Raw genomic sequence first — 25,867 nt, forward strand, 5'->3', positions numbered from 1 at the left:
AACTAAAGGCCGACCAAAGGACGGAAGTTGAGGGCAACTGAGGGGAGTCCACTCACTCATTCATTCATTCAATCAATCATATTTATTGAGCGCTTCTTGTGTGCGGAGAGCACTGTACTAAGCGCTTAGGAACTAAAGGCCGACCAAAGGGCGGAAGTTGAGGGCAGCTGAGGGGAGTCCACTCATTCGTTCATTCATTCAATCAATCATATTTATTGAGCGCTTCCTGTGTGCAGAGAGCACTGTACTAAGCGCTTAGGAACTAAAGGCCGACCAAGGGACAGAAATTGAGGGCAGCTGAGGGGAGTCCACTCATTCATTCATTCATTCATTCAATCAATCATATTTATTGAGCGCTTCTTGTGTGCAGAGAGCACTGTACTAAGCGCTTAGGAACTAAAGGCCGACCAAGGGACAGAAATTGAGGGCAGCTGAGGGGAGTCCACTCATTCATTCATTCATTCATTCAATCAATCATATTTATTGAGCGCTTCTTGTGTGCAGAGAGCACTGTACTAAGCGCTTAGGAACTAAAGGCCGACCAAGGGACAGAAATTGAGGGCAGCTGAGGGGAGTCCACTCATTCATTCATTCAATCAATCATATTTATTGAGCGCTTCTTGTGTGCAGAGAGCACTGTACTAAGCGCTTAGGAACTAAAGGCCGACCAAAGGGCGGAAGTTGAGGGCAGCTGAGGGGAGTCCACTCATTCATTCATTCATTCATTCAATCAATCATATTTATTGAGCGCTTCTTGTGTGCGGAGAGCACTGTACTAAGCGCTTAGGAACTAAAGGCCGACCAAGGGACAGAAATTGAGGGCAGCTGAGGGGAGTCCACTCATTCATTCATTCATTCAATCAATCATATTTATTGAGCGCTTCCTGTGTGCAGAGAGCACTGTACTAAGCGCTTAGGAACTAAAGGCCGACCAAGGGACAGAAATTGAGGGCAGCTGAGGGGAGTCCACTCATTCATTCATTCATTCAATCAATCATATTTATTGAGCGCTTCTTGTGTGCGGAGAGCACTGTACTAAGCGCTTAGGAACTAAAGGCCGACCAAAGGGCGGAAGTTGAGGGCAGCTGAGGGGAGTCCACTCATTCGTTCATTCATTCAATCAATCATATTTATTGAGCGCTTCCTGTGTGCAGAGAGCACTGTACTAAGCGCTTAGGAACTAAAGGCCGACCAAGGGACAGAAATTGAGGGCAGCTGAGGGGAGTCCACTCATTCATTCATTCATTCATTCAATCAATCATATTTATTGAGCGCTTCTTGTGTGCAGAGAGCACTGTACTAAGCGCTTAGGAACTAAAGGCCGACCAAGGGACAGAAATTGAGGGCAGCTGAGGGGAGTCCACTCATTCATTCATTCATTCAATCAATCATATTTATTGAGCGCTTCTTGTGTGCGGAGAGCACTGTACTAAGCGCTTAGGAACTAAAGGCCGACCAAAGGGCGGAAGTTGAGGGCAGCTGAGGGGAGTCCACTCATTCGTTCATTCATTCAATCAATCATATTTATTGAGCGCTTCCTGTGTGCAGAGAGCACTGTACTAAGCGCTTAGGAACTAAAGGCCGACCAAGGGACAGAAATTGAGGGCAGCTGAGGGGAGTCCACTCATTCATTCATTCATTCAATCAATCATATTTATTGAGCGCTTCTTGTGTGCGGAGAGCACTGTACTAAGCGCTTAGGAACTAAAGGCCGACCAAGGGACAGAAATTGAGGGCAGCTGAGGGGAGTCCACTCATTCATTCATTCATTCAATCAATCATATTTATTGAGCGCTTCTTGTGTGCAGAGAGCACTGTACTAAGCGCTTAGGAACTAAAGGCCGACCAAAGGGCGGAAGTTGAGGGCAGCTGAGGGGAGTCCACTCATTCGTTCATTCATTCAATCAATCATATTTATTGAGCGCTTCCTATGTGCAGAGAGCACTGTACTAAGCGCTTAGGAACTAAAGGCCGACCAAAGGACAGAAGTTGAGGGCAGCTGAGGGGAGCCCAATCATTCATTCATTCATTCAATCATATTTGTTGAGTGCTTCCTGTGTGCAGAGAGCACTGTACTAAGCGCTTAGGAACTAAAAGCTGACCAAAGGATGGAAGTTGAGGGCAGCTGAGGGGAGCCCATTCATTCATTCAATCATATTTATTGAGCGCTTACTGTGTGCAGAGCACTGGACTAAGCGCTTGGGAACTAAGGCCTATGAAAGGACGGAAGTTGAGGGCAGCTGAGGGGGGTCCATTCATTCAGTCGTGCTTATTGAGCGCTTCCTGTGTGCGGAGCACTGTACTAAGCGCTTAGGAACTAAAGGCCGACCAAAGGGTGGAAGTTGAGGGCAGCTGAGGGGAGTCCACTCATTCATTCAATCGTACTTATTGAGCGCTTCCTGTGTGTGGAGAGCACTGTACTAAGCGCTTAGGAACTAAAGGCCGACCAAAGGACAGAAGTTGAGGGGAGCCCAATCATTCATTCAATCATATTTATTGAGTGCTTCCTGTGTGCAGAGAGCACTGTACTAAGTGCTTAGGAACTAAAAGCTGACCAGAGGACGGAAATTGAGGGCAGCTGAGGGGAGCCCATTCATTCATTCATTCATTCAATCATATTTATTGAGCGCTTACTGTGTGCAGAGCATTGTACTAAGCGCTTGGGAACTAAAGGCCTACAAAAGGACGGAAGTTGAGGGCAGCTGAGGGGATTCCATTCATTCAGTCGTGCTTATTGAGCGCTTCCTGTGTGTGGAGCACTGTACTAAACGCTTAGGAACTGAAGGCCGACCAAAGGACAGAAATTGAGGGCAGCTGAGGGGAGTCCATTCATTCATTCATTCAATCGTACTTATTGAGCGCTTCCTGTGTGCGGAGAGCACTCTACTAAGCGCTTAGGAACTAAAGGCCGACCAAAGGACAGGCGTTGAGGGCAGCTGAGGGGAGCCCATTCATTCAATCATATTTATTGAGCGGTTCCTGTGTGCAGAGAGCACTGTACTAAGCGCTTAGGAACTAAAGGCCGACCAAAGGACGGAAATTGAGGGCAGCTGAGGGGAGCCCATTTGTCCATTGAATTGTACTTATTGAGCGCTTCCTGTGTGCGGAGAGCAGTCTACTAAGCGCTTAGGAGCCAAAGGCCAACCAAAGGACAGAAGTTGAGGGCAGCTGAGGGGAATCCATTCGTTCATTCAGTCGTACTTATCGAGCGCTTCCTGTGTGCGGAGAGCACTGTACTAAGCGCTTAGGAACCAAAGGCAGAGCAAAGGACGGAAGTTGAGGGCAGCTGAGGGGAGTCCATTCGTTCATTCAGTCGTACTTATTGAGTGCTTCCTGTGTGCAGAGCACTGTACTAAGCGCTTAGGAACTAAAGGCCGACCAAAGGACGGAAGTTGAGGGCAGCTGAGGGGAGTCCATTCGTCCATTCAGTTGTACTTGTTGAGCGCTTCCTGTGTGCCGAGAGCACTGTACTAAGCGCTTAGGAACCAGAGGGCAGCTGAGGGGAGCCCATTCATTCATTCAGTGTTATTTATTGAGTGCTTCCTGTGTGCGGAGCACTGTACTAAGCGCTTAGGAACCAAAGGCAGAGCAAAGGTCGGAAGTTGAGGGCAGCTGAGGGGAGTCCATTCGTTCATTCAGTCGTACTTATTGAGTGCTTCCTGTGTGCAGAGCACTGTACTAAGCGCTTAGGAACTAAAGGCCGACCAAAGGACGGAAGTTGAGGGCAGCTGAGGGGAGTCCATTCGTCCATTCAGTTGTACTTGTTGAGCGCTTCCTGTGTGCCGAGAGCACTGTACTAAGCGCTTAGGAACCAGAGGGCAGCTGAGGGGAGCCCATTCATTCATTCAGTGTTATTTATTGAGTGCTTCCTGTGTGCGGAGCACTGTACTAAGCGCTTAGGAACCAAAGGCAGAGCAAAGGACGGAAGTTGAGGGCAGCTGAGGGGAGTCCATTCGTTCATTCAGTCGTACTTATTGAGTGCTTCCTGTGTGCAGAGCACTGTACTAAGCGCTTAGGAACTAAAGGCCGACCAAAGGACGGAAGTTGAGGGCAGCTGAGGGGAGTCCATTCGTCCATTCAGTTGTACTTGTTGAGCGCTTCCTGTGTGCCGAGAGCACTGTACTAAGCGCTTAGGAACCAGAGGGCAGCTGAGGGGAGCCCATTCATTCATTCAGTGTTATTTATTGAGTGCTTCCTGTGTGCGGAGCACTGTACTAAGCGCTTAGGAACCAAAGGCCGACCAAAGGATGGAAATTGAGGGCAGCTGAGGGGAGTCCATTCGTCCATTCAATCGTACTTATTGAGCGCTTCCTCTGTGCGGACAGCACTGTACTAAGCGCTTAGGAACCAAAGGATAGAAGTTGAGGGCAGCTGAGGGGAGCCCATTCATTCATTCAGTGGTACTTATTGAGCGCTTCCTGTGTGCAGAGCACTGGACTAAGCGCTTGGGAACCAAAGGCCCATTCGTTCATTCATTCACTCATTCATTCATTCAATCGTATTAAGCGCTTCCTGTGTGCAGAGAGAACCGTACTAAGCACTTAGGAACTAAAGGCCGACCAAAGGACGGAAGTTGAGGGCAGCTGCGGGGAGCCCACTCATTCATCCAGTCCTTCGTACTTACTGAGCACCTCCTGTGAGCGGAGTACTGTACTAAGCGCTTAGGAAGCAGCATGGCTCAGTGGAAAGAGCCCGGGCTTTGGAGTCAGAGGTCATGGGTTCAAGTCCCGGCTCCGCCACTTGTCAGCTGTGTGACCTTGGGCCAGTCACTTCACTTCTCTGGGCCTCAGTTCCCTCATCTGGAAAATGGGGATTAAGCCTGTGAGCCCCACGTGGGACAACCTGATTACCTTGTATCTCCCCCAGCGCTTAGAACAGTGCTTGGCACATAGTAAGCGCTTAACAAATACCAACATTATTATTATTATTATTATTATTAGGAGCCAAAGGACGGAAGTTGACGGCAGCACAAGGGGCGGAAGCTGAGGGGAGACAAGGGCCGATCATAGGACGGAAGCTGACGGGAGACGACGGCAGGCCGAGGGACGGAAGCTGAGGGGAAAAAAGGGCGGCCCACGGGACGGAAGCTGAGGGATGGAAACTGAGGGGAGACGAGGGCGGCCCACGGGACGGGAGCCGAGGGCAGGCCGAGGGGCGGAAGCTGAAGGGAGGCAAGGGCGGCCCGTAGGACGGAAGCTGAGGGGAGACGAGGGCAGGCCGAGGGACGGGACCTGAGGGCAGGCCAAGGGACCGAAGTTGAGGGGGAGCCAAGCGGGGGAAGCTGATGGGAGACAAGGGTGGACCACAGGACGGAAGCTGAGGGGAGACCGGGGCAGGCCGAGGGAGGGAAACCGAGGGGAGCCGAAGCCAGCCTAAGGGACAGAAGTCGAGGGCAGGCCGAGGGACGGAAGCTGAGAGGAGACAAGGGCGGCCCACAGGGCAGACCGAGGGACGGAAGCCGAGAGCGGGCCAGAGGATGGAAGCTCAAGGGTCGGAAGCGGAGAGGAACCCAAGGCAGACCGGACGACGGAAGTTGAGGGCAGGCTGAGGGATGGGAGCCGAGGGCAGGCCGGGGCCGGAACCCGAGGGCGGGCCCAGGGACGGGAGCCGAGGGAAGGCGAGGGGAGCCGAGGGCGGGCCGGGGCACGGGAGCTGAGAGGAGGCGAGGGCGGCCCGTAGGATGGGAGCCGAGGGCAGGCCGAGGGGCGGAAGCTGAGGGGAGACCAGGGCAGACCGAGGGATGGAAGTTGAGGGCAGCTGAGGGGAGACCAAGGGACAGGAGCCGACGGCAGCTGAGGGGAGACCAAGGGACGGAAGCCGACGGCAGGCCGAGGGGCGGAAGCTGAGGGGAGCCGAGGGCGGACCGTAGCACGGAAGCTGAGGGGAGCCGAGGGCAGGCCGAGGGGCAGAAGCTGAGGGCAGGCCAAGGGAGGGAAACCGAGGGGAGCCGAAGCCAGGCAAAGGGACGGAAGTTGAGGGCAGGCCGAGGAATGGAAGCTGAGAGGAGACGAGGGCGGCCCATAGGAAGGAAGCTGAGGGGAGACGAGGGCAGGCCGAGGGATGGAAGCTGAGAGGAGGCGAGGGCGGCCCATAGGACGGAAGCTGAGGGGGGACGAGGGCAGGCCGAGGGGCGGAAGCTCAGGGGAGATGAGGGGAGTCCAGGGGAGGGAAGCTGAGGGGAGATGAGGGGAGACCAAAGGACAGAAGCTGAGTGGAGACGAGGGCAGGCCGAGGGACGGAAGCTGAGGGGAAGCCAAGGGGAGTCCAGGGGAGGGAAGCTGAGGGGAGACAAGGGTGGGCCACAGGACCGAAGCTGAGGGGAGACCGGGGCAGGCCGAGGGACGGGAGCCGAGGGGAGACCAGGGCAGGCCGAGGGGCAGAAGTTGAGGGGAGACGAGGGCGGCCCGTAGGACGAAAGCTGGGGGGAGAGGAGGGCAGGCTGAGGGGCGGAAGCTGAGGGCAGGCCAAGGAATGGAAGCTGAGAAGAGACGAGGGCGGCCCATGGGATGGAAACCGAGGGGAGCCGAGGGCAGGCTGAGGGGCGGAAGCTAAGGGGAGACCAAAGGATGGAAGCCGAGGGCAGGCTGAGGGGCGGAAGTTGAGGGCAGGCCAAGGAATGGAAGCTGAGAAGAGACGAGGGCGGCCCATGGGATGGAAACCGAGGGGAGCCGAGGGCAGGCTGAGGGGTGGAAGCTGAGGGGGAGACAAGGGGAGACCAAAGGATGGAAGCCGAGGGCAGGCCGAGGGGCGGAAGCTGAGGGGAGCCGAGGCCAGGCCGAGGGACGGAAGTTGAGGGCAGGCCAAGGGATGGAAGACCGAGGGCAGGCCGAGGGACAGAAGTTGAGGGGAGGCAAGGGCGGCCCATAGGACGGAAGCTGAGCGGAGACGAGGGCAGGCCGAGGGGCGGAAGCTGAGGGGAAGCCAAGGGGAGGAAGCTGAGGGGAGACGAGGGTAGGCCGAGGGACGGAAGCTGAGGGGAGACGAGGGCGGGCCGAGGAGCGGAAGCTGAGGGGAGACGAGGGCAGACCGAGGGATGGAAGCTGAGGGGAGACGAGGGTAGGCTGAGGGACGGAAGCTGAGGGGAGACGAGGGTAGGCCGAGGGACGGAAGCTGAGGGGAGACGAGGGCAGACCAAGGGACGGAAGTTGAGGGGAAGCCAAGGGGAGGAAGCTGAGGGGAGACGAGGATAGGCTGAGGGATGGAAGCTGAGGGGAGACGAGGGCGGGCCGAGGGACGGAAGCTGAGGGGAGACATGGGCAGACCGAGGGACGGAAGTTGAGGGCAGGCCATGGGATGGAAGCTGAGGGGAGACGAGGGCAGGCTGAGGGGTGGAAGTTGAGGGCAGGCCGAGGGGTGGAAGTTGAGGGCAGGCCAAGGGATGGAAGCTGAGGGGAGACGAGGGCAGGCTGAGGGGTGGAAGTTGAGGGCAGGCCGAGGGGTGGAAGTTGAGGGCAGGCCAAGGGATGGAAGCTGAGGGGAGACAAGGGCGGCTCATAGGACGGAAGCTGAGGGGAGCCGAGGGCAGGCCGAGGGGGCGGAAGCTGAGGGGAGACCAGGGCAGACTGAGGGATGGAAGTTGAGGGCAGGCCAAGGGATGGAAGCTGAGGGGAGACGAGGGCAAACCGAGGGATGGAAGTTGAGGGCAGGCCGAGGGACGGAAGCTGAGGGGAGACGAGGGCAAACCGAGGGATGGAAGTTGAGGGCAGGCCGAGGGACGGAAGCCGAGGGGAGACGAGGGCAAACCAAGGGATGGAAGCTGAGGGGAAACGAGGGCGGCTCATAGGATGGAAGCTGAGGGCAGGCCGAGGGGCGGAAGCTGAGGGGAGCCCGGAGGGCATGAGCTAAGAGGGGACGGGAGCCGAGGGGAGGGGACGGGCCGGGCACCGAGCCCCCCGAGGGATCCCCGCCGGGCCATCGGCTCCGCGCCCACTCTCTGCTAAGCACCCCTCCCAGCGCCGGGGCGGACACGGGATCACCAGGCGTACACCCGCTGTACTGAGCGCGCAGCACCGCACTGAGCACCTGGGAGAGCACCGATGATAATAAGGAGGATGATGATGATGATGATGAGGGCATTTAAGCGCTCACTATGTGCCAAGCACCGTTCTAAGCACTGGGGTAGTAATAATAATAATAATGATGGTATTTGGTAAGCGCTTACTATGTGCCAAGCATTGTTCTAAGCACTGGGATAATAATAATAGTAATGATGGCATTTGTTAAGCACTTACTTTGTGCCAAGCACATCATTATCATTATTATTATGCTGGTTATTATTTGCTTTAAGCGCTAAACAAATGCCATCATTATTATTACGATGGTTATTATTTGCTTTAACCGCTAAACAAATGCCATCATTATTGTTACGATGGTTATTATTTGCTTTAAGCGCTAAACAAATGCCATCATCATTATTACGATGGTTATTATTTGCTTTAAGCGCTAAACAAATGCCATCATTATTATTACGATGGTTATTATTTGCTTTAAGCGCTAAACAAATGCCATCATTATTATTACGATGGTAATTATTTGCTTTAAGCGCTAAACAAATGCCATCATTATTATTACGATGGTAATTATTTGCTTTAAGCGCTAAACAAATGCCATCATTATTATTACGATGGTAATTATTTGCTTTAAGCGCTAAACAAATGCCATCATTATTATTACGATGGTAATTATTTGCTTTAAGCGCTAAACAAATGCCATCATTATTATTACGATGGTTATTATTTGCTTTAAGCGCTAAACAAATGCCATCATTATTATTATGATTATTATTATTTGCTTTAAGCGCTAAACAAATGCCATCATTATTATTATGATTATTATTATTTGCTTTAAGCGCTAAACAAATGCCATCATTATTATTATGATTATTATTATTTGCTTTAAGCGCTAAACAAATGCCATCATTATTATTACGATGGTTATTATTTGCTTTAAGTGCTAAACAAATGCCATAATTATTATTTTGATGGTTATTATTTGCTTTAAGCGCTAAACAAATGCCATCATTATTATTACGATTGTTATTATTTGCTTTAAATTCTAAACAAATGCCATCATTATTCTTACGATGGTTATTACTTGCTTTAAGCGCTAAACAAATGCCATCGTTATTATTACGATGGTTATTATTTGCTTTAAGCGCTAAACAAATGCCATCATTATTATTACGCTGGTTATTATTTGCTTTAAGCGCTAAACAAATGCCATCATTATTATTACGCTGGTTATTATTTGTTTTAAGCGCTAAACAAATGCCATCATTATTATTACGATGGTTATTATTTGCTTTAAGCGCTAAACAAATGCCATCATTATTATTATGATGGTTATTATTTGCTTTAAGTGCTAAACAAATGCCATCATTATTATGATTTGTATTATTTGCTTTAAGCGCTAAACAAATGCCATCATTATTATTATGATTGTTATTATTTGCTTTAAGCACTAAACAAATGCCATCATTATTATTACAATGGTAATTATTTGCTTTAAGCGATAAACAAATGCCATCATTATAATTACGATGGTTATTATTTGCTTTAAGCGCTAAACAAATGCCATCATTATTATTATGATTATTATTATTTGCTTTAAGCGTTAAACAAATGCCATCATTATTATGATTGTTATTATTTGCTTTAAGCGCTAAACAAATGCCATCATTATTATTATGGTTATTATTATTTGCTTTAAGCGCTAAACAAATGCCATCATTATTATGATTGTTATTATTTGCTTTAAGCGATAAACAAATGCCATCATTATTATTACGATGGTTGTTATTTGCTTTAAGCGCTAAACAAATGCCATCATTATTATTATGATTGTTATTATTATTTAAGCGCTAAACAAATGCCATCATTATAATTACGATGGTTATTTGCTTTAAGCGCTAAACAAATACCATCATTATTATTACGATGGTTATTATTTGCTTTAAGCGCTAAACAAATGCCATCATTATTATTATGATGGTTATTATTTGCTTTAAGAGCTAAACAAATGCCATCATTATTATTACGCTGGTTATTATTTGCTTTAAGCGCTAAACAAATGCCACCATTATTATTATGATTGTTATTATTTGCTTTAAGCGCTAAACAAATGCCATCATTATTATTACGATGGTAATTATTTGCTTTAAGCGATAAACAAATGCCATCATTATAATTACGATGGTTATTATTTGCTTTAAGCGCTAAACAAATGCCATCATTATTATTATGATTGTTATTATTTGCTTTAAGCGCTAAACAAGTGCCATCATTATTATTATGATTATTATTATTTGCTTTAAGCGCTAAACAAATGCCATCATTATTATTACGATGGTTATTATTTGCTTTAAGCGCTAAACAAATGCCATCATTATTATTATGATGGTTATTATTTGCTTTAAGAGCTAAACAAATGCCATCATTATTATTACGCTGGTTATTATTTGCTTTAAGCGCTAAACAAATGCCATCATTATTATTACGATGGTAATTATTTGCTTTTAATTATTTGCTTTAAGCGCTAAGCAAGTGCCATCATTATTATGATTATTATTATTTGCTTTCCTCTTTTGCAACTTTCAAAGGCACGAAGGATGAGACCAAGAAAAGCCATTACAGACAGAAAATCTCCGACTACATGGACCGAGCGGAACAGATCAAAAAATTCCTGGCCCAGGAAAAAGAAGGTAGGAAACGAGGCGGGAAAATTCCCCGGCGCCGGCGGAGCGGCGGGATTCATTCATTCATTCATTCAGTCGTATTTATTGAGCGCTTACTGTGCGCAGAGCACTGGACTAAGCGCTTGGGAAGTACAGGTTGGCAACACATAGAGATGGTCCCTACCTGACAACGGGCGCCCCGGGTTCGAATCCCGGTCCGCCGGGCGACGGTCGCTTCGCTTCTCTGGGCCTCGCTCGCCTCGTCTGGAAAATGGGGATGGAGACCGTGAGCCCCCACTCCCTCCTTCTGCTCTACCCTCGGGAAGCAGCACGGCTCAGTGGAAAGAGCCCGGGCTTTGGATTCAGAGGTCCTGGGTTCAAATCCCGGCTCCGCCACTTGTCGGCTGGGTGACTTCGGGCCAGTCACTTCACTTCTCTGGGCCTCAGTTCCCTCATCTGTCAAATGGGGATGAAGACCGTGAGCCCCCCATGGGACAACCTGATCACTTTGTAACCTCCCCAGCGCTTAGAACAGTGCTTGGCACATAGTAAGCGCTTAATTAATGCCATTATCATTATTGGCAGCTGTGTGACTTTGGGCAAGTCACTTCACTTCTCTGTGCCTCAGTTCCCTCATCTGGAAAATGGGGATGAAGACTGTGAGTAGCCCATGGGACAACCTGATCACCTGGTAACCTCCCCAGCGCTTAGAACAGTGCTTGGCACATAGTAAGCGCTTAATTAATGCCATTATCATTATTGGCAGCTGTGTGACTTTGGGCAGGTCACTTCACTTCTCTGGGCCTCGGTTCCCTCATCTGTCAAATGGGGATGAAGACCGGGAGCCCCCCGGGGGACAACCTGATCACCTTGTAACCTCCCCAGCGCTTAGAACAGTGCTTGGCACAAAGTAAGCGCTTAATTAATGCCATTATCATTATTGGCAGCTGTGTGACTTTGGGCAAGTCACTTCACTTCTCTGGGCCTCAGTTCCTTCATCTGGAAAATGGGGATGAAGACTGTGAGTCGCCCATGGGATCACCTGGTAACCTCCCCAGCGCTTAGAACAGTGCTTGGCACATAGTAAGCGCTTAATTAATGCCATTATCATTATTGGCAGCTGTGTGACTTTGGGCAAGTCACTTTACTTCTCTGGGCCTCGGTTCCCTCACCTGGAAAATGGGGATGAAGACTGTGAGTCGCCCATGGGATCACCTGGTAACCTCCCCAGCGCTTAGAACAGTGCTTGGCACATAGTAAGCGCTTAATTAATGCCATTATCATTATTGGCAGCTGTGTGACTTTGGGCAAGTCACTTCACTTCTCTGGGCCTCGGTTCCCTCATCTGGAAAATGGGGATGAAGACCGTGAGTCCCCCGTGGGACAACCTGATCACCTTGTAACCTCCCCAGCGCTTAGAACAGTGCTTGGCACATAGTAAGCGCTTAATTAATGCCACTATCATTATTGGCAGCTGTGTGACTTTGGGCAGGTCACTTCACTTCTCTGGGCCTCGGTTCCCTCATCTGTCAAATGGGGATGAAGACCGGGAGCCCCCCGGGGGACAACCTGATCACCTTGTAACCTCCCCAGCGCTTAGAACAGTGCTTGGCACATAGTAAGCGCTTAATTAATGCCATTATCATTATTGGCAGCTGTGTGACTTTGGGCAAGTCCCTTCACTTCTCTGGGCCTCAGTTCCTTCATCTGGAAAATGGGGATGAAGACTGTGAGTCGCCCATGGGGTCACCTGGTAACCTCCCCAGCGCTTAGAACAGTGCTTGGCACATAGTAAGCGCTTAATTAATGCCATTATCATTATTGGCAGCTGTGTGACTTTGGGCAAGTCACTTCACTTCTCTGGGCCTCGGTTCCCTCATCTGGAAAATGGGGATGAAGACCGTGAGTCCCCCGTGGGACAACCTGATCACCTTGTAACCTCCCCAGCGCTTAGAACAGCGCTTTGCCCATAGTAAGCGCTTAATAAATGCCATTATTACCCCCTTGCCCGCCCCACAGCACTTGTGTAAAAATAGTACGTATTTTTAATTCTATTTATTTTATTAATGACGTGTATAGATCGAGAATTCTATTTATTTTGATGCTATAGACGCCCATCTACTTATTTTGTTGTCCGTCTCTCCCTCCCGCCGTCGGGTAGGACGGTCTCAGTCTGTTGCCGAATTGTCCTTTCCGAGCGCTCAGTACAGCGCTCTGCCCCCAGGAAGCGCTCAGTAAATACGGTTGAATGAACGAATGAATGAATGAATGAATGAACGAACGCTTAGTACGGTGCCTGGCACGTAGTAGATCAATCAATCAATCAATCAGTCGTATTTATTGAGCGCTTACTGTGTGCAGATGCCCCACAAATACAATCGGCATTATTCGGGAGACCTGAGTTCTAATCCCCGCCTTGCCACTCGCCTGCCGTGTGACCTTGGGAGAGTCCCTTCATTCCCCCGTGCCTCAGTTGCCTCCATACAGCGGCGACTCAATACCCGCTCTCCCTCCTCCTTAGGACCGTGAGCCCTGGTGGGAGGCAGGGGTTGGGACCGATCGGGTCGATCAATCCGTGCTATTTATTGAGCGCTTCCCGTGAGTGCTATTTATCGAGTGCTATTATTATTATTATTAATCATTATTAATTATTGAGTGCTATTTATTGAGCGCTGTGCTGAGCGTTGGGGAGAATGCCACGTTCCAGAGTCCCAAGGTGTTTACAGTCCAGAGGGGGAGATAGACGTAATAATAATAATAATAATAATAATGGTATTCGTTAAGCGCTTACTATGTGCGAAACACTGTTCTAAGCGCCGGGGGGGATACGACGTCATCAGGTCATCCCGCATGGGGCTCACGGTCTTCACCCCCGTTTCAGAGATGAGGAAACTGAGGCCCAGAGAAGCGAAGCGACTCGCCCAAGGCCACAGAGCGGACGAGTGGCGGGGCCGGGATTCGAACCCACGACCTCGGACTCCCAAGCCCGGGCTCTTTCTATTTACTGCACGTTCACTCGTTCAGTCCGTCAGTCGTCTTTCTTGAGCGCTTACGTATGTGCTGGGGGGGCTGAGGGAGGGGTGTCTATCAAGTATCTAGGAGACCCTGAACGGAGAGGGAGTAGGGGCAACAAAGAAGGCCTTTTGGAATAATAATGATGGTATTTAGTAAGCGCTTACTATGTGCCAAGCACTGTTCTGAGCGCTGGAGAGGTTTCAAGGTGATCAGGTTGTCCCCCCCGTGGGGCTCACGGTCGTCGTCCCCATTTTCCGGATGAGGGAACTGAGGCCCAGAGGATAATGATAATAATAATAATGGCATTTATTAAGCGCTTACTATGTGCCAAGCACTGTTCTGAGCGCTGGGGAGGTTTCAAGGTGATCAGGTTGTCCCCCCCGTGGGGCTCACGGTCGTCGTCCCCATTTTCCAGATGAGGGAACTGAGGCCCAGAGGATAATGATAATAATAATAATGGCATTTATTAAGCGCTTACTATGTGCCAAGCACTGTTCTGAGCGCTGGGGAGGTTTCAAGGTGATCAGGTTGTCCCCCTCGTGGGGCTCACGGTCGTCATCCCCATTTTCCAGATGAGGGAACTGAGGCCCAGAGAATAATAATAATAATAATAATGGCATTTATTAAGCGCGTACTATGTGCCAAGCACTGTTCTGAGCGCTGGGGAGGTTTCAAGGTGATCAGGTTGTCCCCCCCGTGGGGCTCACGGTCGTCGTCCCCATTTTCCAGATGAGGGAACTGAGGCCCAGAGAATAATAATAATAATAATGATGGCATTTATTAAGCGCTTACTATGTGCCAAGCACTGTTCTGAGCGCTGGGGAGGTTTCAAGGTGATCAGGTTGTCCCCCCGTGGGGCTCACGGTCGTCAGCCCCATTTTCCAGATGAGGGAACTGAGGCCCAGAGAATAATAATAATAATAATAATGGCATTTATTAAGCGCGTACTATGTGCCAAGCACTGTTCTGAGCGCTGGGGAGGTTTCAGGGTGATCAGGTTGTCCCCCCCGTGGGGCTCACGGTCGTCATCCCCATTTTCCAGATGAGGGAACTGAGGCCCAGAGGATAATAATAATAATAATAATGGCATTTATTAAGCGCTTACTATGGGCAAAGCACTGTTCTAAGCGCTGGGAGTGAAGTGACTCGCCCAAGGTCATACGGCAGACAAGGGATTAGAACCCGCGTCCTCTGACTCCCAAGCCCGGGCTCTTTCCGCGAGGCCACGCTCCTTCTCTAATGAAATGAGGATGAAATAAGAATAAGAACGACGGCATTTATTAAGCGCTTACTATGTGCCAAGCACTGTTCTAAGCGCCGGGGAGGTTACAAGGTGATGAGGTCGTCCCCTCCTTGGGGCTCACGGTCGTCATCCCCATTTCCCAGATGAGGGAACTGAGGCCCGGAGAAGTGAAGCGACTGGGCCAAAGTCACGCAGGCCCAGAGCGGTCAAGCTACTTCCCCAAGGTCACCCAGCAGACAAGGGGCAGGGCCGGGATTGGAACCCAGACCCGGGGCCCTTTCCCCTCAGCCGCTCCGCTCGGCGGCAGTCGCTATTTCCTGAGCGCTTCCCGCGTGCAGAGCACTGCGCTAAGCTGCCGAGAGAGCGCGATAGGACAGACTAAGCACCCCTTTGATGGACGCCTTTATTATTCGCTTTCTTTTATCAGCGTGGGCTTTGGAGGCAGAGGTCCTGGGTTCGAATGCCGGCCCCGCCACTTGTCAGCTGTGTGACTTCGGGTGAGTCACTTCACTTCTCTGGGCCTCAGTTCCCTCATCTGGAAAATGGGGATGAGGACTGGGAGCCCCACACGGGACAACCTGATCACCTTGTAACCTCCCCAGCGCTTAGAACAGTGCTTGGCACATAGTAAGCGCTTAATAAATGCCATTATTATTATTGTCAGCTGTGTGACCTTGGGCAAGTCACTGCACTTCTCTGGGCCTCAGTTCCCTCATCTGGAAAATGGGGATGAAGACCGGGAGCCCCACGGGGGACAACCCGATGACCCTGTCTCTCTCCCGGCGCTTAGAACGGTGCTCAGCACATAGTAAGTGCTTAACAAATGCCACCATGATTGTTCTTTATTCATTAAAAAAAAATGAAGATAAATTAATTTAAATGTGATTTTAATTATTAAGTGTTGACAATTATCAAAAATTAACGATCACTGTAATTATTTTTAAATCACTAAAATAAAATAATTTATATATAATATTAATGAATAATAATAATAATAATAATGATGGCATTTATTAAGCGCTTACTACATGCCAAGCACTGTTCTAAGCACTGGGAAGGTTACAAGGTGATCAGGCTGTCCCACGGGGGGCTCACGGACTTCATCCCCATTTTACAGACGAGGGAACTGAGGCCCAGAGAAGTGAAGTGACTCGCCCAGGGTCACACAGCTGACAATTGGCGGAGGCGGGATTCGAACCCACGACCTCTGACTCCAAAGCCCGGCCTCTTTCCCCTGGGCCATGCTGCTTCTATAAACGATAACAAAACGCTGTTAATTAAAATTTAACTGCATTAAAACATCAATGCATTATCATTCACTACCCTCATCATTTAATATTTAATAAATCGTCAGTCATTTAATACTAAAATTCATTGCTTTAATAATTATTCATTCACTCAATCATATTTATTGAGCGCTTACTGTGTGCAGAGCACTGTACTAAGCGCTTGGGAAGTACAAGTTGGCAACATATAGAGACGGTCCCTACCTGACAGCGGGCTCACGGTCTAGAATTAATAATTATTAGTTATTGACAACCACTGCAGACTAATTCTCACCTTATTTTAAATAGTTGAAGGAAAATAATTCCCACCTGATATTAATCATAACCAGTGGTCGCAAAACATTAATTAAAAATCAATTAAAGCATTAGTCTGTTACGATTCAATACCATCATTACTTAATATCTCATAAGTTATTCATTTGTTATGATTTAATACCATCATTATTCGCTATTGAATAAACTCGATCATTTAATAACAACGAGGGTCTTCGCGAAGTGTTCACCACGCGCCGCGGCTGTTTATGATTCGGTACCATCGTTACTTAATATTTCATAAGTTATTCATTTGTTATCATGATTTAATACCATCATTATTCACTACTGAATAAATTGTCATTCATTTAATAACAATGAGAGTGTTCACGAAGCACTCACCACGCACTGCGGCTGTTTATGATTCAGTACCATCGTTACTTAATATTTCATAAGTTATTCATTTGTTATTACGATTTAATACCATCGTTATTGACAATTGAATAAATTGTCGTTCATTTAATAACAATGAGGGTCTTTGCGAAGCGCTCACCACGCGCCACGGCTGTTGATGACTCAATACCATCGTTACTTAATATTTCATAAGTTAATCATGTATTACAATTTAATACCATCATTATTCACAATTGAATAAATTGTCGTTCATTTAATAACAATGAGGGTCTTTGCGAAGCGCTCACCACGCGCCACGGCTGTTGATGACTCAAGACCATCGTTACTTAATATTTCATAAGTTAATCATTCATTACAATTTAATACCATCGTTATTCACTATTGAATTGTCATTCATTTAATAACACAGGGTCTTCGCGAAGTGCTCACCACGCGCCGTGGCTGTTGATGATTCAATACCATCATTACTTAATATTTCATAAGTTATTCATTTGTTATGATTTAATATCATCATTATGCACTACTGAATGAATTGAATAAATTTATTCAATTATATTTATTCAATAAATTGAATAAATTGTCGTTCATTTAATAACAAAGAGGGTCTTCGCGAAGCGCTCACCACGCGCCGCGGCTGTTGATGATTCAATCCCATCATTACTTAATATTTCATAAGTCACTCATTTGTTATTATGATTTAATATCATCATTATTCACTATTGAATAAATTGAATACATTTATTCAATTAAATGTATTCAGTAAATTGAATAATTTCTCGTTCATTTAATAACAAAAAAGGGTCTTCGCGAAGTGCTCACCACGCGCCGTGGCTGTTGATGATCCAATACCATCATTACTTAATATTTCATAAGTTATTCATTTGTTATTACGATTTAATATCATCACTATTGAATAAATTGTCGTTCATTTAATAACGAGGGTATACGCGAAGCGCTCACCACGTTCCGCGGCTGTTGATGACTTAATACCATCATTACTTTAATATTTCATAACTTATTTATTATGATTTAATACCATTGTCATTCGCTATTGAATAAATTGTCGTTCATTTAATAACGAGGGTATTCGCGAAGCGCTCACCATGTTCCGCGGCTGTTGATGACTTAATACCATCGTTACTTTAATGTTTCATAAGTTATTCATTATTATGACAATACCATCATTATTCACTATTGAATAAATTGTCGTTCATTTAATAACGAGGGTATTCGCGAAGCGCTCACCACGTTCCGCGGCTGTTGATGACTTAATACCATCATTCCTTTAATATTTCATATCTTATTCATTTATTACGATTTAATACCATCGTTATTCACTATTGACTAAACTGTCGTTCATTTAATAACGAGGGTATTCGCGAAGCGCTCACCACGTTCCGCGGCTGTTGATGACTTAATACCATCATTCCTTTAATATTTCATAAGTTATTCATTCATTACGATTTAATACCATCGTTATTCACTATTGACTAAACTGTCGTTCATTTAATAACAAGGGTATTTGCGAAGCGCTCACCACGTTCCGCGGCTGCTGATGACTTAATACCATCATTCCTTTAATATTTCATAAGCTATTCATTCATTACGATTTAATACCATCGTTATTCACTATTGAATAAACTGTCGTTCATTTAATAACGAGGGTATTCGCGAAGCGCTCTCCACGTTCCGCGGCTGCTGATGACTTAATACCATCGTTCCTTTAATATTTCATAAGTTATTCATTTATTACGATTTAATACCATCGTCATTCACTATTGAATAAACTGTCGTTCATTTAATAACGAGGGTATTCGCGAAGCGCTCACCACGTTCCGCGGCTGTTGATGACAATACCATCATTCCTTTAATATTTCATAAGCTATTCATTTATTACGATTTAATACCATCGTCATTCACTATTGAATAAATTGTCGTTCATTTAATAACGAGGGTATTCACGAAGCGCTCACCACGTTCCACAGCTGTTGATGACTTAATACCATCATTCTTTTAATATTTCATAAGCTATTCATTCATTACGATTTAATACCATCGTTATTCACTATTGAATAAACTGTCGTTCATTTAATAACGAGGGTATTCGCGAAGCGCTCACCACGTTCCGCGGCTGCTGATGACTTCATACCATCATTCCTTTAATATTTCATAAGTTATTCATTTATTATGACTTAATACCATCGTTATTCACTATTGAATAAACTGTCATTCATTTAATAACGAGGGTATTCCCGAAGCGCTCACCACGTTCTGCGGCTGCTGATGACTTAATACCATCATTACTTTAATATTTCATAAGTTATTCATTATTATGACTTAATACCATCGTTATTCACTATTGAATAAACTGTCATTCATTTAATAATGAGGGTATTCCCGAAGCGCTCACCACGTTCCGCGGCTGCTGATGACTTAATACCATCATTCCTTTAATATTTCATAAGTTATTCATTCATTACGATTTAATACCATCGTTATTCACTATTGACTAAACTGTCGTTCATTTAATAACAAGGGTATTCGCGAAGCGCTCACCACGTTCCGCGGCTGTTGATGACTTAATACCATCATTCCTTTAATATTTCATGTTATTCATTTATTATGATTTAATACCATCGTCATTCACTATTGAATAAACTGTCGTTCATTTAATAACGAGGGTGTACGTGAAGCGCTCACCACGTTCCGTGGCTGCTGATGACTTAACACCATCATTCTTTTAATATTTCATAAGTTATTCATTTATTACGACTTAATACCATAGTTATTCACTATTGAATAAACTGTCGTTCATTTAATAACGAGGGTATTCGCGAAGCGCTCACCACGTTCCGCGGCTGCTGATGACTTAATACCATCATTCCTTTAATATTTCATAAGTTATTCATTCATTACGATTTAATACCATCGTTATTCACTATTGACTAAACTGTCGTTCATTTAATAACGAGGGTATTCGCGAAGCGCTCACCACGTTCCGTGGCTGTTGATGACAATACCATAATTCCTTTAATATTTCATAAGCTATTCATTCATTACGATTTAATACCATCGTTATTCACTATTGAATAAACTGTCGTTCACTTAATAACGAGGGTATTCGCGAAGCTCTCACCACGTTCCGCGGCTGCTGATGACTTAATACCATCATTCCTTTAATATTTCATAAGCTATTCATTCATTACGATTTAATACCATCGTTATTCACTATTGAATAAACTGTCGTTCATTTAATAACGAGGGTATTCGCGAAGCGCTCTCCACGTTCCGCGGCTGCTGATGACTTAATACCATCGTTCCTTTAATATTTCATAAGTTATTCATTTATTACGATTTAATACCATCGTCATTCACTATTGAATAAACTGTCGTTCATTTAATAACGAGGGTATTCGCGAAGCGCTCACCACGTTCCGCGGCTGTTGATGACAATACCATCATTCCTTTAATATTTCATAAGCTATTCATTTATTACGATTTAATACCATCGTCATTCACTATTGAATAAATTGTCGTTCATTTAATAACGAGGGTATTCACGAAGCGCTCACCACGTTCCACAGCTGTTGATGACTTAATACCATCATTCTTTTAATATTTCATAAGCTATTCATTTATTACGATTTAATACCATCGTTATTCACTATTGAATAAACTGTCATTCATTTAATAACGAGGGTATTCGCGAAGCGCTCACCACGTTCCGCGGCTGCTGATGACTTAATACCATCATTACTTTAATATTTCATAAGTTATTCATTATTATGTCTTAATACCATTGTTATTCACTATTGAATAAACTGTCATTCATTTAATAATGAGGGTATTCCCGAAGCGCTCACCACGTTCCGCGGCTGTTGATGACTTAATACCATCATTCCTTTAATATTTCATGTTATTCATTTATTATGATTTAATACCATCGTCATTCACTATTGAATAAACTGTCGTTCACTTAATAACGAGGGTGTACGTGAAGCGCTCACCACGTTCCGCGGCTGCTGATGACTTAATACCATCCATAAGCTATTCATTTATTACGATTTAATACCATCGTTATTCACTATTGACTAAACTGTCGTTCATTTAATAACGAGGGTACTCGCGAAGCGCTCACCACGTTCCGCGGCTGCTGATGACTTAATACCATCGTTCCTTTAATATTTCATAAGCTATTCATTCATTACGATTTAATACCATCGTTATTCACTATTGACTAAACTGTCGTTCATTTAATAACGAGGGTACTCGCGAAGCGCTCACCACGTTCCGCGGCTGTTGATGACTCAATACCATCATTCCTTTAATATTTCGTAAGTTATTCATTTATTACGATTTAATACCATCGTTATTCACTATTGAATAAACTGTCGTTCATTTAATAACGAGGGTATTCGCGAAGCGCTCACCACGTTCCGCGGCTGCTGATGACTCAATACCATCATTCCTTTAATATTTCGTAAGCTATTCATTCATTACGATTTAATACCATCGTTATTCACTATTGAGCAAACTGTCGTTCACGTAATAGCAACCAGGCGCTCACCACGCGCCGCGGCAGTTTATGAATCAGTGCCATCACTGCTCGGTATTTCCTAAGTTATTCATTTGCTCTTACGATTTAATGCCATCATCATCCACTGCCGAATAAACTCTCGTTCATTTAATAACAACGAGGGCCTTCGTGAAGCCTTAATCGACCCCAGCAGGCCGCGGAGGCGCCGTCCGACCCTTTAATCGCGCTTTTCTTTACGGAATTATATAAAACGCCGACGACGGAACGGTTCTTTCGTCCCTCCAGACGGGAAACACCACAGGCAGATCAAAATCGAAGACAACGCCACGGGCTTCGGTTACGAGTCGCTCTTCCGCCGCTATCTCACCGAGGCGGTGACCGAAGTGTGGGTCGAAGACCCCTACGTCCGGCACGTCCACCAGGTGAGTGGAAACCGGTCAGGGCGGCAGTCGAGACCCCCGCAGAGCGCTGCTTAATAAGCCCCCCGATTATCTGCTAAGCCCCCCCGACGGTCCGATTTCTTCCAGCTCTACAACTTCCTCCGGTTCTGCGAGATGCTCATTAAGAGGCCGGGCAGAGTGAAAACCATCCATCTCCTCACCTCGGAGGACGAGGTAAGCGTTTGGGGGCGTCCCTTCCGTTCATTCGGTCGTATTTATTGAGCGCTTCCTGGGGGCGGAGCGCTGTGCTGAGCGCTTGGGAAGGGCGGGTCGGCAACAGACGACGGGCTGGCGGGCTAGAAGCGGGGGAGACGGGCCACCAAACCAAGCAGTAACATCAAGAACGTCAAAACAGGTAAATGGAATTAGAGATAATAATGACGGCATTTATTAAGCGCTTACTACGTGCAAAGCACTGTACTAAGCACTGGGGGAGGTTACAAGGTGATCAGGTTGTCCCATGGGGGGCTCGCAATCTTCCAAAAGAGGGAACTGAGGCCCAGAGAAGTGAAGCGACCCGCCCAAAGTCACCCAGCGGACAAGCGGCGGAGCCGGGATTAGAACTCGTGACCTCCGACTCCCAAGCCCGGGCTCTTTTTCCACTGAGCCAAGCTGCTTCTCATAATAATAATAATAATGGCGTTTATTAAGCGCTTACGATGTGCAGGGCACGTTGCACGCCGTAAGGGCTTTTTATAAACGCCGCCGTTATCATTAATAAAATATAGAGGATAATAAAGACGTAGGAATCTACCCAAGTGGGGAAGCGGGAGGGAGTCGGGGCAGCGGAGGAAAAGGGGGGCTCAATCTGGGAAGGCCTCCCGGAGGAGGTGAGCTCTCAGTAGGGCGGTGAAGTTTCCGTCCCCTTCATTGAGGCGGGGATTTTCCCGGGGAGCACTCGCCCCCCGGAACGAACGGCGGCCCCCGAACCGGTGCTTAGGACAGTGCTCGGCACTTAGTAAGCGCTTAACGAGTATCATCCTTATTAGTGTTATCATTACTATTATTATTAAGTGGGCCAAGAAATAAGCGCTTAACAAATTCCATTATTATCCCCTCGTCCCCCTCTCCATCCCCCCATCTTACCTCCCTCCCTTCCCCACAGCACCTGTATATATGTTTGTACATATTTTTTTACTCTATTTATTTAATTTATTTGTACATATCTGTTCTATTTTATTTTGTTAGTACGTTTGGTTCTCTGTCTCCCCCTTTTAGACTGTGAGCCCACTGTTGGGTAGGGACTGTCTCTAGATGTTGCCAGTTTGGACTTCCCAAGCGCTTAGTACAGTGCTCTGCACATAGTAAGCGCTCAATAAATACGATTGCTGATGATGATGATGATGATGAATGGGCCAAGGAATCAAGCGGGAAGAGGGAAGGTGCATATGGCTGGAAATTGCGTTCCGTGACCGAGCCGGTTTTAGAACAGTGCTTGGCACATAGTAAGCACTTAACAAATGCCATCATCATCATTATTATTATTATTATTATTTTTAGATTGTGGGTGGACGGCTCGTTCGTTTGGATTTACCTTGGATTCCCCCCCAGCACTTAGTGCTTGACACACAGTAAGCACTTAACAAATACTATTATTATTATCAGCGCTAAGAACGGTGCTTTGCACATAGTAAGCGCTTAACAAATACTATTATTATTATCAGCGCTAAGAACAGTGCTTTGCACATAGTAAGCGCTTAACAAATACCATTATTATTATTATTATTATTATTATTATTATTGAATGGGCCAAGAAATCAAGCGGGAAAAGGGATGATACCTACGGCTGGAAATTGCGTTCCGTGACTGAGCCGGTTTTAGAACAGCGCTCAGCACGTAGTAAGCGCTTAACAAATGCCATTATTATTATTATTATTATTATTATTAATTTTAGACTGTGGGTGGATGGTTCGTTCGTTTGGATTTACCTTGGATTCCCCCCAGTGCTTAGAACAGTGCCTGGCACATAGTAAGCACTTAAATACCATTATTATTATCAGCGCTAAGAACAGTGCTTTGCACATAGTAAGCGCTTAACAAATACCATTATTATTATTATTATTATTATTAATTTTAGACTGTGGGTGGATGGTTCGTTCGTTTGAATTTACCTTGGATTCCCCCCAGCGCTTAGAACAGTGCTTGGCACATAGTAAGCACTTAAATACCATTATTATTATCAGCGCTAAGAACAGTGCTTTGCACATAGTAAGCGCTTAACAAATACCATTATTATTATTATTATTATTGAACGGGCCAAGAAATCAAGCGGGAAGAGGGACGAGAGCTGCGGCTGGAAATTGCGCTCCGTGACTGAGCCGGTTTTAGAACAGTGCTTGGCACATAGTAAGCGCTTAACAAATGCCATTGTTATTATTATTATTATTATTAATTTTAGACTGTGGGTGAATGGTTCGTTCGTTTGGATTTACCTTGGATTTCCCCCAGCGCTTAGAACAGTGCTTGGCACATAGTAAGCACTTAAATACCATTATTATTATCAGCGCTAAGAACAGTGCTTTGCACATAGTAAGCGCTTAACAAATACCATTATTATTATTATTATTGAACGGGCCAAGAAATCAAGCGGGAAGAGGGACGAGAGCTGCGGCTGGAAATTGTGCTCCGTGACTGAGCTGGTTTTAGAACAGTGCTCGGCACATAGTAAGCGCTTAACAAATGCCATCATTATTATTATTATTATTATTAATTTTAGACTGTGGGTGGATGGTTCGTTCATTTGGATTTACCTCGGATTCCCCCCAGTGCTTAGAACAGTGATTGGCAAATAGTAAGCGCTTAACAAATACCATTATTATTATTATTATTATTATTATTATTATTATTATTGAATGGGCCAAGAAATAAAGCAGGAAGAGGGAAGATACCTATGGCTGGAAATTGGGTTCCACGACTGAGCTGGTTTTAGAACAGTGCTCGGCACATAGTAAGCGCTTAACAAATGCCATCATTATTATTATTATTATTAATTTTAGACTGTAGGTGGATGGTTCGTTTGTTTGGGTTTACCTCGGATTCCCCCCAGTGCTTAGAACAGTGCTTGGCAAATAGTAAGCGCTTAACAAATACCATTATTATTATTATTATTATTGTTATTATTATTAAATGGGCCAAGAAATAAAGCAGGAAGAGGGAAGATACCTATGGCTGGAAATTGCGTTCCATGACTGAGCTGTAAAATTTTAGAACAGTGCTTGGCACATAGTAAGCGCTTAAACGCCATCATCATTATTATTACTATTATTATTATTTTTAGACTGTGGGTGGACGGTTCGTTCGGTCGGATTTACCTTGGATTCCCCCCAGCGCTTAGAACAGTGATTGGCAAATAGTAAGCGCTTAACAAATACCATCATTATTATTATTATTATTATTATTGAATGGGCCAAGAAATAAAACAGGAAGAGGGAAGATACTTATGGCTGGAAATTGGGTTCCACGACTGAGTTGGTTTTAGAACAGTGCTCGGCACATAGTAAGCGCTTAACAAATGCCATCATTATTATTATTATTATTATTATTATTATTATTATTATTATTAATTTTAGACTGTGGGTGGATGGTTCGTTCATTTGGATTTACCTTGGATTCCCCCCAGCGCTTAGAACAGTGATTGGCAAATAGTAAGCGCTTAACAAATACCATTATTATTATTATTATTATTGAATGGGCCAAGAAATAAAGCAGGAAGAGGGAAGATACCTATGGCTGGAAATTGGGTTCCACGACTGAGCTGGTTTTAGAACGGTGCTCGGCACATAGTAAGCGCTTAAACGCCATCATCATTATTATTACTATTATTATTTTTAGACTGTGGGTGGACGGTTCGTTCGGTCGGATTTACCTTGGATTCCCCCCAGTGCTTAGAACAGTGCTTGGCAAATAGTAAGCGCTTAACAAATACCATCATTATTATTATTATTATTATTATTATCATTATTGAATGGGCCAAGAAATAAAACAGGAAGAGGGAAGATACCTATGGCT

General features: G+C 45.7%; 1 protein-coding gene across 3 annotated transcripts in view; it reads left to right on the forward strand.

The window, feature by feature from the left end:
* MITD1 (microtubule interacting and trafficking domain containing 1) overlaps positions 1 to 25,867 on the forward strand; it is a 37,383-nt gene that overhangs the window by 820 nt on the left and 10,696 nt on the right. Inside the window, exons 2-4 of one of the 3 annotated variants that reach the window (XM_038757295.1) lie at positions 10,598 to 10,699; positions 21,705 to 21,841; positions 21,920 to 22,033. In XM_038757295.1, the coding sequence (XP_038613223.1) occupies positions 10,598 to 10,699; positions 21,705 to 21,841; positions 21,920 to 22,033 (353 nt within the window). The remainder of the gene's footprint in view (positions 1 to 10,597; positions 10,700 to 21,704; positions 21,842 to 21,919; positions 22,034 to 25,867) is intronic. The other 2 variants (XM_038757296.1, XM_038757297.1) reach the window with 2 other exon arrangements.

This window comes from Tachyglossus aculeatus, chromosome 15 (genome assembly GCF_015852505.1).
Source record: "Tachyglossus aculeatus isolate mTacAcu1 chromosome 15, mTacAcu1.pri, whole genome shotgun sequence".
Taxonomy (NCBI): domain Eukaryota; kingdom Metazoa; phylum Chordata; class Mammalia; order Monotremata; family Tachyglossidae; genus Tachyglossus; species Tachyglossus aculeatus.